The 16,537-nt window shown below is 42.3% G+C and overlaps 1 protein-coding gene across 6 annotated transcripts in view; it reads left to right on the forward strand.

The window, feature by feature from the left end:
- Positions 1-16,095, forward strand: part of CHIP (carboxyl terminus of HSC70-interacting protein) — a 38,084-nt gene extending 21,989 nt beyond the window's left edge. For 2 of the 6 annotated variants that reach the window (XR_016099123.1, XR_016099122.1), the window contains exons 5-9: positions 14,803-14,936; positions 15,088-15,241; positions 15,315-15,425; positions 15,516-15,759; positions 15,844-16,095. Coding sequence is in view for 4 of the 6 variants with exons in the window: in XM_088944281.1 (XP_088800407.1) it covers positions 14,803-14,936; positions 15,088-15,241; positions 15,315-15,425; positions 15,516-15,641 (525 nt within the window). In the remaining 2 variants the exon portion in view is untranslated. Of the gene's footprint in view, positions 1-14,802; positions 14,937-15,087; positions 15,242-15,314; positions 15,426-15,515 lie in introns of all 6 variants that reach the window. The other 4 variants (XM_088944281.1, XM_088944279.1, XM_088944280.1 and 1 more) reach the window with 2 other exon arrangements.
- Positions 16,096-16,537: the final 442 nt, after the last annotated feature.

A 16,537-nucleotide genomic window follows, 5' to 3' on the forward strand; every position in this document is an offset into this window, starting at 1 on the left:
TGTAAATCAAAATACTCCTGATAAAGCTGATACACTCTTGTTGTGTTATCTTGTCCAGAATATAGCTTCTTAGCATGTTCCCATATATCCTTAGTCGTATCAAGGAACATGAAGTTGGCACTAATTTTGGGTTCCATACTATTCCACAGCCAAGTCATGATTTGAGCATCTTCTTGTTCCCAATCATCAAACCTTGGAGAGTCCTCCGATGGCTTCTCATCTCTTACATGCTTTACTTTCTTCCTTGCCTTGAGAAACACTTCCACTGATTTAGCCCATGGGACATAGTTCTCCCCATTCAGCTTAATTGAGGTCATTTGTACCCTTAGGTAGTCGGAGGAAATTACCACACTAGGTTTCTGATCATTGTAGCCATCTCCTATTGCTGCCATTGTACTCTTTCACAGTTGCCTCTAACCTTACTTCTCAGCTACAAGCTGATTGATGTTGTTCAGTTCGATACTTCAGCACCTATTGCAGCCCCTAAACACAATAGTGGGAGCACACACTTGTTCTTCTTCACACTACTGCTGACTTCACACACCTACGACCCACATAAGCATCACAAGCACCACAACACAACAGTAGGCTCTCTTACAACCACTCAATAAAATAAATTGTGCATCACAAGCACCACAACACAGTCAAACTACTACACCCAGTTCAGACTTGTTTAACACACTTAAGAGGGCATTACACAACCACAAGGAGCTTGGCAATGTCACTGCATTCCACCTTACACCATTCGGCCACCTACAGCAGCCGTAACACCACTCAACAATTCACAGCATCCCTACATCATTCGGCCACCTACAGCAGCCGTAACACTACTCAACAATTCACAGCATCCCTACACCATTCGGCTACTGCACACAGCCCTTCCTAGGGCAACAATGAACCTAGTTCTCTAGGTTCTAATCAGTACTAACTGATTCTTGAAGGGTTCCTACCCAGAAATACCAGCAACACAAAAGGACTAAATAACCAACCTTCCTTTGAGAGTATCAGCCAACCATTCACTACTGAAATCACCTTCCTTGATGAAGAAAACTGTGCACAGCAGAGAACAACGAGCTGTGATTTCTCAAACCTAGGACGAACCAGCTCTCTCCATTAACTAACCAGAAACGAAGAAGGTGTCACGAACACAACTGAGATGCTTTACAAGCAGAAGCAGGTCAGAAACCTCGCTCTGATACCATGTTTTGGAGCAGCTACAGTAACCCGATCCAGTGAAGAAGGAAGAAGAAGATGAGGAAGAAGACAAGAGAAAGAGAGAACAGGAGGGTTTAGTCGAAACTGATTAGTTTCTCATTCAGTCGACCCCCTAATGTTTATTAGGTTCTAATTACACTTACAAAGACTAAACTACCCTCACTTAAGTGTGGGTAGAGTACTCTAATAAAACAGCCACATAAGCAAAGTACTTAACTGACATGAGATTACCAAACTATCCCTATTCGGCTCACTCTAACACTTTGAAAGCAAGAATTAAGGAATGGAATATAATTCATTTTGGAAGATTGGATGAAAAGAATGAAAACTTGATAAACCAAAATGAGGAATTGGATAAGGTTGAAGAGTATGGTCTATTGAATGAAAATCTAAGAAGGGAGGAATGGAGCTTAGAAATTGGACAATACCTTTTTTATAATAATAGGAAAATTTCATTAAAATAAAGCATCAATACAAACAGTCTGGTGTTGAGAGGACACAAAAGACCATTTACAGAACATTCTCAAGATTGGACATCAATAACATGTTAGACAGTTTTGTATGCCCTTAGCTTCAATCAAAATTGATGTACTTTATGAGTTTATTGTAAATGAATAAAAGTACATATTTGATTCATGTTCCCTTGGTATGTTTCTGTGTATTACCCTTAAACTGGACACTTATTGAGACTCGTGTTAGTTTTGAATGTTCACACCTAGTGGGTCGGTCTGGGGAGACCTATCCTGACAAGGCTGACACTGTGGTGCCACCAAGTCGGTTGGGGTGGCTTGTCTCAGCTACCGGGGTGAGACCCTAGGCACATACAGTGTGGGATTAATTAAATCTTTGAACTGGACCAGATTTCCAGTATTGCCTTGGACCTTGGAGATTGATGGGCAAAACTGAAAAGTTACACCCGACCCCTAGACTTGATTATGATACTGCACTAGGTGTTGGATCGGGCTGTCTTTGATGTACCAATCAGTGAGATTCTTAGCGGGGGTCAAAACCTGTGTATGTTGGGACAATCCGAGAATTCATCTGAGTGGGTGATCATAGTGACAGGATCAGCCCCTTTGTCGGACAAAGGTAATGATTGTGATACAGTTAATCCCACGTGTCTGTGGCATTATCGACTTGGCCACATCGGTGTTGATCGAATCACAAGGTTGGTAAAGGGTGGTCCTTTGGATTTTCTAACTGTAGAAGATCTTCCCACTTGTGAGCCTTGCCTACAAGGCAAGATGACGAAACGGCCATTTAACGGTAAGCCTGAAAGATCTACGGGCACACTTGACCTAATACAAACTGATGTATGTGGTCCTCTGAGTGTTAGGACACGAAATCAACACGTGTATTTCATCACCTTCACAGATGATTTTTCACGATACGGTTACGTGTACCTAATGAGACACAAGTCTGAATCATTTGAAAAGTTCAAAGAGTTTAGACAAGAGGTCGAGAAACAGTTAGGGAGAGAAATTAAGGCCCTTCGATTAGATCGAGGTGGCGAGTATCTCTCTGACGAATTCAGGGACTACTTAAAGGATAATGGGATAGTATCACAATTAGCTCCTCCTACTACACCACAACTTAACGGTGTTTCGGAGAGGAGGAATAGGACCTTATTGGATATGGTCCGGTCGCTTCTCATACACTCAGAGTTACCCACATCCTTTTGGGGTTACGCATTAGAGACTGCGATTTATGTGTTGAATCGGGTTCCAACCAAATCGGTTTCGAATACTCCATATGAACTTTGGACCGGAAAGAAACCAAGTGTCAGACACTTGAAGATTTGGGGTTGTCCAGCACACGTTAAGAGAATGAGTGCAGACAAGTTGGAATCCAAGACCAGCCGTTGCCTATTTGTAGGCTACCCAAAAGGCTCTGTAGGTTACCTATTCTATGACCCAAGTGAGCAGAAAGTGTTCTGTAGTCGTAATGCGCAATTCTTGGAAACCGACTATATCCTGGACACCCATCGTCAGGAAATTGTTCTTGATGAGGAGAGCTCAGGAGCAGTGGGAGATGTCCCACAAGTTCTAGGTAGTGACCAACCTAGAAGATCCACTCGGGTATCCAGGCCACCGGTCCGTTATGGTTATGACCAGGATAGTTACCTGGTGGAAACCTTGACTAGTGAGGAGGATCCCGTGACTTACACGGAAGCTATGTTGGACCTTGATTCCCAGAAGTGGGTGGAGGCCATGAGAGCAGAGATGGACTCAATGGAGACCAATGGAGTCTGGACTCTAGTAGATCCGCCCTTCGGGGTAAAAGCAATCGGTTGCAAATGGATTTACAAGAGGAAGAAGGGCCCCGATGGTAAGGTTGAGACCTTCAAGGCTCGTCTGGTGGCAAAAGGGTACACTCAGAAAGAGGGCATCGATTATGAGGAAACCTTTTCGCCTGTGGCCATGCTTAAATCCATTAGGATCCTGCTAGCTGTAGCAGCATACAATGATTATGAGATTTGGCAAATGGATGTCAAAACTGCATTCCTGAATGGAGATCTTACTGAAGATATCTATATGTAGCAGCCGCAAGGCTTCATTGCTGCAGGTCAGGAAAACATGGTATGTAAACTTATTAGATCCATTTATGGACTTAAGCAAGCTTCTAGAAGTTGGAACATCCGTTTTGACTCTGCCGTCAAATCGTTTGACTTCGAGCAGAATCCGGATGAACCCCGTGTCTACAGGAAGTACAGTGGAGATAAGGTTACCTTCTTGGTTCTGTATGTAGATGACATTCTACTCATTGGGAATGATGTAGGTATGTTAACTACGGTGAAAGTATGGTTATCACAGCAATTCTCCATGAAAGATCTTGGAGAAGCCTCCTATATACTGGGTCTTCGACTCTATAGAGATAGATCGAAGCGGATAATAGGATTATCCCAATCTGCCTACATTGACAAAATAGTCAAAAGATACAGCATGGAAAACTCCAAGAAAGGAAATGTTCCTTTCAGGCACGGAGTCACTCTCTCCAAGAAGATGTCTCCCAAGACTTCTGAGGAGATTGATGGCATGAAAGACGTTCCCTATGCCTCTGCCGTAGGGAGCATCATGTATGCCATGCTGTGCACTCGTCCTGACATAGCTCAGGCAGTGAGTGTAGTAAGCAGATTTCAGGCCAACCCAGGGCAGGAGCATTGGACTGCTGTGAAAAACATACTTAAGTACCTTCGAAGGACAAAAGAGTTTTGTCTAGTATTCGACGGTAGATCACTACAGATCCAAGGGTATACAGATGCCGATTTCCAGTCAGACCCAGATGATAGAAAGTCTACATCTGGATATGTTTTCACGATAGGATCGTGTGCTGTTTGCTGGAAAAGCAGCAAACAGGGGTCCACTGCAGACTCCACAACCGAGGCCGAGTACATTGCCGCAAGTGAGGCTGCCAAAGAAGCCGTATGGATGAAGAAGTTCATTCATGAGTTGGGAGTAGTTCCGTCCGACACATCACCCATCCATTGTTGTGTGACAACAATGGAGCCATTGCTCAGGCTAAGGAGCCACGAGCCTACTCGAAGTCGAAGCACATCGAGAGGTAGTACCACGTACTGTGGGAGATTGTTGGTAGAGGGGACGTCCTGATTCAGAAGGTGGCGTCAGCGGATAATGTAGGAGACCCATTGACAAAGCCACTATCACAGAAAGTGTTTGAGAAACACGTGGAAAGCATGGGACTCCGGCTAGTACCTGATTGGACCTAAGTGCAAGTGGGAGCTGTTAGACAGTTTTGTATGCCCTTAGCTTCAATCAAAATTGATGTACTTTATGAGTTTATTGTAAATGAATAAAAGTACATATTTGATTCATGTTCCCTTGGTATGTTTCTGTGTATTACCCTTAAACTGGACACTTATTGAGACTCGTGTTAGTTTAGAAAGTTCACACCCAGTGGGTTGGTCTGGGGAGACCTATCCTGACAAGGCTGACACTGTGGTGCCATCAAGTCGGTTGAGGTGGCTTGTCTCAGCTACCGGGGTGAGACCCCAGGCACATACAGTGTGGGATTAATTGAATCTTTGAACTAGACCAGATTTCCAGTATTGCCCTGGACCTTGGAGATTGATGGGCAAAACTGGAAAGTTACACCCGACCCCTAAACTCGATTATGATACTGCACTAGGTGTCGGATCGGGCTGTCTTTGATGTACCAATCAGTGAGATTCTTAGCGGGGGTCAAAACTTGGGTATGTTGGGACAATCCGAGAATTCATCTGAGTGGGTGATCATAGTGACAGGATCAGCCCCTTTGTCGGACAAAGGTAATGATCGGGGATGCACTCTCACTGTTGGAAACCAAGACTGCCGGCAGCCGATTTCAACCGTTGAAATTTGTTTTGCAAAATATATTTTATATGAGATATAAAAGTATATATATTATGGTTTCTAAATTGTTTGCAAAAGGTTTTAATTCCCGGGATCCATATAAGTGGAGAGTGCAACACTGTTCCTTGCAGCCGAGGGAGAGGTCCTCTCTTGTCGGGCAGTGTATGATCATTATGGGCTGAGAGGTTAAGTGTAAGACCATTGAGGATAATACCTGATGGGCTAATCTTGCATCTGCCCACAGTCCCTGGGTGTTACAAGGTGGCTTGGCCCAGGGACCACTTAGGGTAAGTGTTGGGCCCATAGAGCCCATTTGATGGGTTTCAGGGGGTGCATTGTCTTTAACAGTGTATTCGACCAGGCCTTGTAACAAAGGCTGGGCCGAACCCATGTGGCTGATGTGTAGATCAATGCTTGGGTCCCACGCCATACAAGGAAGCCCAACTGGGCAGCAGTTAGGAAGGTTAAGTGAGTACATAATTTTAATGGGCCTAAAGCCCATTTCGAACTGGGCTATTAATTTAGTCAATTAAAGGGGCGAATTCTGATATGGATTAGCAGTTAGGATATGGTCTTAATCCTATCCACTCAGAGAGTCCAGATCTGAATGTGATTCAGATTTAGAAACCTCCTAATAAGATTAGGATAAACCTAATCTAATCTGCAGATAAGATAAGGGTTTATCCTTATCTCTAGAAGAAAAGGCTGATCCAAATATGATTTGGATAAGCACCTCCTAATGGGATTAGGAGCTGATCTTTTCAAGTTAACAAAAGGAAGGAGGGGGCGGCAGCCTTGAGAGAGACCAAAAGAAACACATCAGATCCCCTTTTAGTGCTGAAATCAAGAAGAGAGAATTCTGCACCCTGCGAATACTCTCTTGCCGCCTCCCTGCTCTTGCCGCCCTGTTTGCCAGTTCGATCTCCAGCTGTGGGAGAAGTCAAGATTGGATCTTGACATCAATTCTTTGAGAAAGGATTGAAAAGGGAGCTGTGCTCACGTTCCATCCTGCTGTTTCTTGCGAAGGACAGAGTTCTTGGGGAAGAACACTGCTGATTCTGCTTCATCCTGCACTGCGCCATCTTCAGTGGGAGCAGTCTTTGGATCCTTCCTTGGGCGTGAACACTTTCGTTGGGAGATATTGCTTCTCCGTATCAGGTATCATTCTCTCCCATTCCTTTTGATTCAGATCTGGTTCAGTTTAAGGTTCAAGATTTATCCTTGAAAATATGATTTTCTAAATAGGGAATGTGATTCCCAGTTGAAGGGAGAGAAAAATTTTTGAAATTCGCCCCTTATTCCGCAATCTTTGGGCGTCCATGTGATGGATCTCTCAACCCTTCATAACATTCTAGAAATTAGACCCTAACTCTAAAGCATTCACTTCGGAGAATTCAGGTAAGATGAGCACCCAATCAATGACACCCCTTCCAATAGATGTCATAATCTTCTCTAACTTCCACTTCTTATCTTTAAATACACTCCTGTTTCTTTCTCTCCAGATGGACCAGCAGACAGAAAATGGTAAGCAATTCACACAATTTTAGCTTTCTTACTCCCCCTAAATGACAGCCACTTAGAGAAGATGATATCAACTGGAGACTCAGGAGAAACAATTGCACCCCGAATAGAGCTGAATAATATTTCCAACACATTCCAGCCAACCTGAAGGACAACAAATGGAAAACTGTTTCCTCACTCTGCCTGCACATAAGGCAGATATTTGCCAAACAAAAGCGTCTGGACTTGAGATGATCTGTGGTAAGGATACTATCCATGGCCACCAACCATGCAAATGCTTCCACCCTAGGTGGAATTGGATTACCCCACATCTGTCTTCACCCAACTGATCCCTTATCAAAAGCTAAATATAAGGTCTTCACCGTGAATTCCCCATTCTTACACTCCTTCCACCTTGACTCATCCCTTGAAGAACTAGACATCTTTGATTTTTCCAAGACTTCCAACAACCTATCACATTCCTCCCCCTGCCAATCCCAAAGAGGCCTCCTGAATTTAGGACTCCATATCACCTTATCCCCCATCATCTCATAATGTTGGCTAATGGAAACATTATGGTCAACCAGTCTGTACAGTCTTTGACACAACTCACTCAACCTACCCACTCCATATCAGTCATCCTTTCCAGAATTTTTTTCTAGCTCCATCCTCAACCAAGAAGCAAGTGAGATTTTTAAATTCTTGGTTAAACTTTATGATTCCTCTCCAAACACTTGCCCTAAATGAGGACAAGACTTCTCTTGATTCCATCCAAATCCAACCACCACTCTCCTCCATAAAGATTCCTTCTCCTACTCTAAGCCGAACAGCCTGAACCTGCACAGCCGTTTACCTAGCAAAGCCTTATTGAAAGTCCTCAATCTTCTAATCCTCAAAGCCCCACTCTTTGGCCTGCACACCAAGTCCCAACTGACAAGATTCTTAGATTGAAAGTCCTCAATATTCTTAGATCCCCCCAGATCTTCCCATAAGAAATCCCTTTGCATTCTTTCAATCTTCTTAACCACTTAAGCTGGAATTTTCAGAAGAGAGATGTAGTATGTTGGCAAACTATAAAGGACACTTCTCACCAAAGTAATTCTGCCCCCAGTGACAAATACTTAGTGTAGAGAACACTGATGTGGGCCCCACTGCAGTGGTCCCCACTGTGTTCGTAGGACAGCAGTGTAGTTATTTGTTTCAGTTATAGTAGTATTAGTTTGAGTCAGTTTGTTAATTCAGTTATTTATTTGAGCTTTTATTTACTTTATTTATTATGTAAGTACCAAGGACAGATGTGTCCTTTCCATTATGTACTAAACATGACCTATAAATATTAAGAGAGTGGCGGCGACAGATTTGTAAGAATCTGTCCCTCCTTTCAACAACTTGTGTTCTCTTGTTTCTCTTCTATTCTCTCTCCTTTCTCCCTCTTTTTCTTCTATTTTGCAAACCTAAAACCTATTAGAATTCAAGACTGATTGCAGTATTGATCTTCTACTTGGTATCAGAGCCTATCTAGGGCTTCTCATGTGTGTCTAGTCTAGCCGCCCACATGAGGACTAGCTAGGGCTGGAAGCTTTGAAGAAGTTTTTTGGTGGCTGAATCTTGGAGATTACCAGGAGAGGTTCGCAGCAGTTGAAGACTTGCCGCGGCTTGCAAAGAGTTGGTAATCAGGAAGAGGCAGCGAAGGTTAGGGTTCAGGTAACCCTAGAAGACAGTAAACTGAAGTACATAAGTTTTTTTTTTTTTTTTTACTGAGTTTCAGAGACTGCAATCAGTTGAGATAGGTTGGACCTATCTAGAAAGAGGGGCCGAACTGTGTTCAAGTTTGTTCTAGGGTTTGGCTTGCCGAATTATGTTTAAGTTTGTTTCTAGGGTTTGACTGTTGGGCCGAACCCCCCTCTTCAAAGGTGATTAGTTTTTAGGGTTTCATATTTCCCTACGACAAGTCCCACTTGTGCGGACTGCTTGGAGAGTGCAGCTAAACACTTACTTCAGACCTACAGTTGAAACCCTAATTTTGCTCTCGCAGCAGTGGGCCCCATAGTAGTGATTTCAGAAAATAGCATCTCAGATTGATAGACTGCCTGGTACTGTGCATGCCGATTGATTTCAGATCAGATTTGAGTTGATTTCTTGCATATACTGTGATAGGCGATTGATTTCAGATCAGATTTGGGTTGGTTTCAGATCGGATCATATCAGATTTCAGATCAGATCAGATTTGTGTTGGTTTCGGATTAGATTTCAGACTTGCTTGTTTGACTCTATTTTCTGGTATAGTTGCTCTAACAGTTTGTAGCCACTGAATCTTGATCAAAGATGGAGTTTAAGGGTCAGGGAGAAAGTAGTTTTGGAAACCACAGTTATGGTAGTGTATCTGAAACCGGGTTTCAGATTACAACTATGAGATTTGATGGGTCAAATTATTTGGAGTGGGCGCAATCAGCCATGATGGCTATTGGAGGAAGGGGAAAACTGGGTTACCTCTTGGGAGATGTGAAAGAACCTTCAAAGGAGGACCCAACATACACCAAGTGGGTTCAAGAGAACTATTTGGTTATGGCATGGCTGTGTAACTCTATGCAGCCACATATCACCCGAAATTATTTGTGGGCAAAGACAGCCAAAGAGATATGGGATGTTGTGAAAGAAACCTATTCCCAACCTCTTAATTTTGCCAGAGCCTATGAACTAAAGTGTGAGGTGAACAACCTTAAACAAGGAGAGAAGCCAGTTTCTATCTACTTCTCTACCTTGAAATCCTTGTGGCATGAGATTGACCATCTAGAGACCCTTGAGTGAGAGAGTCCCAAAGATGCACAGACTCACAGAAAGCAAGTCGAGACGAATAGGGTATTTGAGTTTTTGGCTGGTTTGAATTCAGAATATGACATTGTGCGACAACAGATATTGACAAGAGATACTGTGATCCTCTCTCAAGCATACTCCTTGGTGCATAGTGAAGAGACCATGAGGAAAGTCATGATGCAGCCTCAACCCTCTTCCCAGCCTTGACAACTATTAAACCCAAGCCAAGGTGTGACTCAGAAAGGGATTGGAAGAAGGAAGATAAACGGGATTTGGTATGTGAACATTGCAAGAAACCAAAGCACACAAAAGATACTTGTTGGAAGTTACATCCTCACTTGGTCCCAGCAAAACTAAGAAATAAGAAGGGTAATGCTCATATGGCAGTGAACACCGATTCAACATCCTCATCAGGCACATCCCTAGAGACTTTAGCTGCTGCTCGGGTTGCCCTCATACAGTTGGAAAAGGAAGTTGGGAGTTCAGCTCAACCATCTCAGTCACCATCTGCATTTGCACATTCAGGTACTCGAGCCTCAGCTTACCATGCTTCAGCTCCAGGTAATACTGATCACTATTGGGTAATAGATTCAAGTGCATCTGACCATATGACTAGCTTGCCATCTTTGTTCACTTCTTATCACTTGTCCTTTGGCCGAGATAGAGTATCCATTGCTGATGGCTCTCTTGTTCCCATTTCGGGCAAGGGGGACATTAAGCTATTGGATACTATCTCTTTATCTTCTGTCTTGCATGTTCCTAAGCTTGATACTAACCTACTTTCAGTTAGTAGTATTACCAAACACATGAACTGTTCAGTAACCTTTTCCCTTGACCGATGTGTTTTTCAGGATTTGGAGACGAGGAAGGTGATTGGGACTGGCCGTGAGACGAATGGGATATATCTACTTGGAGAGAGTTCTCGTCGGGAGGAGTCAGTGGATAAGAAGTCTTTTGTTTTCCAGTCTGTGAGTTCGGTTATGCTTTGGCATAACTGATTAGGTAATTTATCTTTTATGTCTTTGAAGAGTTTGTTTCCTACTTTATTTGAGTCTGTTGAGTTATCAAAGTTGAGGTGTGAGAGTTGTGAGTTTGCCAAACATTGTAGAACCTCTTATTCTTTAAGTAATAAAATGAGTAATTCCTCTTTTGATATTGTGCATTCTGATGTTTGGGGGCCATATCATATCTCTTCTATGGGTGGGTACATATATTTTCTACTGTTTGTTGATGACCATACCCGGTTTTCTTGGGTCTATCTTATGCGTTCTCGGGATGAGGTTCCTGCTCTGACCCAAAACATCCATCAGATGGTTTTCACTCAGTTTGGGACCAAAATCAAAGTCCTTAGATCTAATAATGCAAAGGGATACTTTGCTCATGCATTGACCTCCTACCTTCTTAGCCATGGAGTTATTCACCAGAGCACTTGCCCTTATAGACCACAATAGAACGGCATTGCTGAAAGGAAGAATAGGCATATCTTGGAGGTGGCTAGAAGCATTATGTTTACCTCCAATGTACCTATTCGCTTCTGGGGTGATGCTATCCTCACGGAAGTTTATCTCATTAATTGAGTTCCTTCCCGGGTCCTTGATATGAGAACCCCCTTTTCTCTTCTATACCCAGACGAGGAGTTGTTCATTGTTCCCCTTAAAACCTTTGGTTGTACTTGTTTCGTTCATCTTCTCGGGCCTCATCATTCCAAGTTTGAACCCAAGGCTTCCAAATGCATTTTCCTTGGTTATGTACAAACTCAAAAGGGTTATTGCTGCTATGATCCGGTTTCAGGGAAACGGTTTGTCTCCATGGATGTCACCTTCTTTGAGGAGACACCCTATTATCCTAGGGTTTCTCCTCAGGGGGAGAACAGTGAGAGTGGGGATGTTTTGAGTTTCTTTCCTCAGGGGGAGAGTAGTGAGAGTGGAAGTGGGGCTGTTCCTTTACCTATTCCACTGGATAATGAAGGTTGTAGTGGTGAGGGTGGTCAGAGGGAGCCGGAGTTGAGAGTCTATCACAGGCGATGCAGGCAGGTTGATCCTAGTCTTTGGCAGTCCCGGCCAGCTCCAGTTCCTTCTGCGGCTCCAGATCCAGAGCCCACTGAGATACCTCTCACTGTTGCCACTTCCCCTCCTGTGGATGACCTTAATCTCCCTATTTCCATTCGCAAAGGGAAACGACATCGCACCACTTCTACAGCTCACAGCATCTCGCAGTTCTTATCCTATGATCGTCTATCACCATCTTACCGGTCCTATCTCACTTCCATTGCCGATGTCCCTATTCCAAGAACAGTGCAAGAAGCCTTATCAGTTCCAGAATGGAAAGATGCAATGCAAATCGAAATGGATGCCCTGTTGAAGAATAATACTTGGGCACTGGTTGACCCACCAAAAGGAAAGAAACCGGTGGGATGCAGATGGGTGTTCACTGTGAAGCATAATGCTGATGGCTCTATTGAAAGGTACAAAGCCCGACTGGTTGCAAAGGGGTTCACTCAGACTTATGGTATAGACTACTTGGAGACCTTTGCCCCAGTAGCCAAGATGACCACCATCCGAGTTTTGTTATCCCTTGCAGCAAATCATTCTTGGCCCCTGTTTCAGATGGATGTTAAAAATGCCTTTCTGAATGGAGACTTACAAGAAGAGGTTTACATGCAGTTGCCTCTTGGATTCTATGATACAGAGACAGGTAAGAAGGTTTGCCGACTGAACAAGGCATTGTATGGTTTGAAGCAGTTACCTAGAGCCTGGTTTGATAGGTTCAGATTAGCCCTTGGAAGGTTTGGTTATGTACATGCCCAGTCAGATCATACACTATTCATCAAGAGGGTGGAGTCCTCTCTGACACTACTAGCAGTATATGTTGATGATATTGTGGTGACAGGAAATGACAGTCATGAGATCGAGTCCCTCAAACAGCTCCTTTATCAAGAGTTTGAGGTGAAAGATCTTAGTGCACTACGGTACTTTTTTGGTATTGAGGTTGCTAGATCCAAGCAGGGGATTTTTATCTCTCAGAGAAAATATGGTCTAGATCTATTGGCGGAAACTAGAAAGTTGGGTGTTAAGCCGGCTGATACACCCATCGAACAAAATCACAAGATTAGTGCAGAGGGTGGGGAGCCTCTTGAAGACAAAGTTATGTTCCAACGGTTGGTTGGAAAGCTTCTATATCTCTGCGTCACTCGGCCGGATATCAGCTATGCAGTTGGTGGTGTTAGCCAGTACATGCACTCCCCTAGAACTTCTCATCTTCTTGCGGTAGAGATAATATTAGCATACTTGAAGAGATGCCCGGGTAGAGGTATATTGCTCAAGAACAATAATCACATGAGGGTGGAAGTCTATATAGATGCCGATTGGGCTGGAAGTGTTGATGATAGAAGGTCTACCTCTGGATATTGTGCCCTGGTGGGAGGTAACCTTGTCTCTTGGAGGAGTAAGAAGCAGAGTGTTGTTTCCCGCTCCAGTGTTGAAGCGGAATACAGGTCAATGGCCAATGGAGTGGCTAAAATCTTATGGCTGAGGTCACTACTTGAAGAGTTGGGTATTGACTATGAAAAGCCCTTAATGCTGTATTGTGATAATCAGGTAGCTATTAATATAGCCCACAACCCAGTGCACCATGACAGAACCAAACATATCGAAGTTGATCGACATTTTGTGCGAGAAAGGGTCACATCACAAGAAGTGTGTCTTCCGTACATCACATCTAATATGCAGTTCGCGGATATCCTCACCAAGGCTGTACCAAGGAAGAAGTTAGAGACAGACCTATCCAAGTTGGGCATGATAGATATCTACTCCCAACTTGAGGGGGAGTGTAGAGAACATTGATGTGGGCCCCACTGCAGTGGTTCCCACTGTGTTTGTAGGACAGCAGTGTAGTTATTTCTTTCAGTTATAGTAGTGTCAGTTTGAGTCAGTTTGTTAATTCAGTTGTTATTTATTTGAGCTTTTATTTACTTTATTTATTATGTAAGTACCAAGGGCAGATGTGTCCTTTCCATTATGTACTAAACATAACCTATTAATATTAAGAGAGTGGCGGCGGCAGATCTGTAAGAATCTGTCCCTCCTTTCAACAACTTGTGTTCTCTTGTTTCTCTTCTATTCTCTCTCCTTTCTCCCACTTTTTCTTCTGTTTTGCAAACCTAAAACCTATTAGGATTCAAGACTGATTATAGTCTTGATCTTCTACTCTTACCCATCCACCTGCCAAGCTTTTTTCTAGGAATATTTGAAGTTGCTTCTCAAAATATCTTTGGCTTTAACAGATCTTATTATTTTGATTTTTTCTAGAATTGTGATTTCCACCATGTTGATTTTTTTTAACAATGTGAGGAACTTCATCTCTAGTCTTCATCAAATACAAACATGCAAGGTTCAAAATATTGATGCACCCCAATACACCGGAAGGAGTGTCAATACTTTGAAATTCGAACCTTGCATTCCTATTTTTCTTTTAGTTTTTGTTCAAAATTTTACAGGGGGGCTATTTTTATATGTTTTAATTATAAAAAAAAAGGTCTCTTAAACACCTTAAAATAGGTGTATCGTATACTAAAAGATAGGATATCCACACAACAAAGAGAATAAGGTACTTATATCCATTTGTGTCAAAAATTTGAACCTTGCAGCCATTTGTATTGAGTAATTAGTTTCCAACTTATGCATCAATCGTGATGCAGTTAGCTTAGTTCTCATGCCATAAACAAGATTATATTTATATTAAGGAGTGTAAATTACAATGATGCTCATAAGATGGCCCCTTATTACAATAAGCCCAAAATTACATAATTACCCTCACTTAACAGGATTGATGCTTTGGCATCCTTGACTATCAAATGTGATGTCTTCATTAGACAATTAAATAACTAAAAACAAGTAATTAATTAAAGTGGTTATTTCTTGTTTAGGCATTGGATCTTGGGAGGGGTGCACATCCTAAGAGTTACATGGTGGAAGAGATCTGGCAGGAGCTTGCAAAAGCAAAATATATGGAGTGGGAGCATGCATCTACCGTGCGTTCGTGGAAGCTGCAAAACTTGAAGTATGTTACTAGTGTATTTTTTGAACTTTAATTTTCAGTATTGTGTAATTCTGTGCTTCTTTTGGAGATTCCTTTGGTAGGTATACCTGTACATTCATTTTTCTTTTTAAGTTTCCCTTTACACGTACTACATGCTGGAATTCTTTTGCAGAGAAACTTGTGAAAAAGCTCTTAATGAGAAACATCTTTTTGATGCTTCTCAAGTGGTGGATCTTACAGATGAATCTGAGACTGCTCGCCAAGAACAACTGGCATTTCTGAAGGAAGTGTTCAGAAAAGCTGTGAATTCTGACATACCAACTGAGGTGAGCATTCAAGACAGAGACATCTTTCATGTAACTTTTCCTTCGTTCTTGAGGTATAAGTTGGAAACTTCAGGTACCGGACTACCTATGCTGTAAAATTACACTTGATATATTCCGTGATCCTGTTATCACTCCAAGTGGAGTTACATACGAAAGGGCAGTGCTGCTTGATCATCTTCAGAAGGTGACTTCTTTTTCATTTTACAAATTGATTACAAGGCAGCTAGCAACTTCGTGTGTTTCTTGTGTTGATCTTCTAGTCCATTTGAATTAGGTTGGCAAGTTTGATCCAGTCACACGTGAACCACTAAACCAAAACCAGTTCGTTCCAAACCTGGCTATCAAGGAAGCAGTCCAAGCTTTTCTAGACGAGCATGGCTGGGCTTACAGGATGGATTGAGAGGTGATTTGCTCAAGTGGGGGAAGGTGCTCAGATTTCTTATTGTTCTTTGCTATGATTTGGCAATTTGAAGAAAGCAATGGTCAAAATGTGGTCTGCAATGTTCTTTATTTATAATGTACTATCATCTTTCTCTCTTGTTCATCATAAGGATGTCTTTGTTTGGTGTTGTACAGGTGGTAAACTAACTGTATTTCTGCAGGTTTGTATAGTCCGGTATGAAACTTTATTCAGTAGAGTAGGAAGAGGATGCAAAAACTATTTTAGCAGTATGTCCAACCATGTCTAGTCAAAGTGGCGTAAAAAAAAAGCTTAGTCCAAAGTGGGAAGGGTGATTGGTCCCCGAGAAAAAAATAACGTTCTTAAGGGGCTACCGGGTGATTAGTTGTTCTTGGATACTTGAGATACTACAGTCCCATTAAATGTAATTGCAACTAGAAAGGTTTACTGGCCATTCTTGATTGTGTTGGTTATTATTCTAAGCTCCATGAGTTTCTTAATAATAATAATAATTAAGACCCTTATTCCTCTCCTTGACAACCAGAGAGTGGCTTGAGTCTTCATCAACACCCTTATTCCCCTCTTTCATTTTTTAACAGGAAAAAACATATGTAGTACGAGTCTGAAATAAAGAGTGCCACGAAACTCAACTAAACTCCAGGATGATATTAGGGGTCTATATTTAATGGGATTTGCCTGGTAATTAGATCCGTTGGAACCGTAGGCACAGCTCCATTTCAAGGAAACTACGGAAGGCTTTGGATATTAAATATTAACAGAAGGGATTGAGTTGAGATTATTTGATCTGTTTGTTTACTCCACTGATATTATTCTTTTGGTTGGCATTGATGAAAATGCAGAGAAATTGGCGTTTTGAGTGTTCTGGATGGAAATAT

This window comes from Nelumbo lutea, chromosome 5, assembly GCF_056320005.1.
Source record: "Nelumbo lutea isolate HS-2025 chromosome 5, American lotus-T2T, whole genome shotgun sequence".
NCBI classification, from domain to species: domain Eukaryota; kingdom Viridiplantae; phylum Streptophyta; class Magnoliopsida; order Proteales; family Nelumbonaceae; genus Nelumbo; species Nelumbo lutea.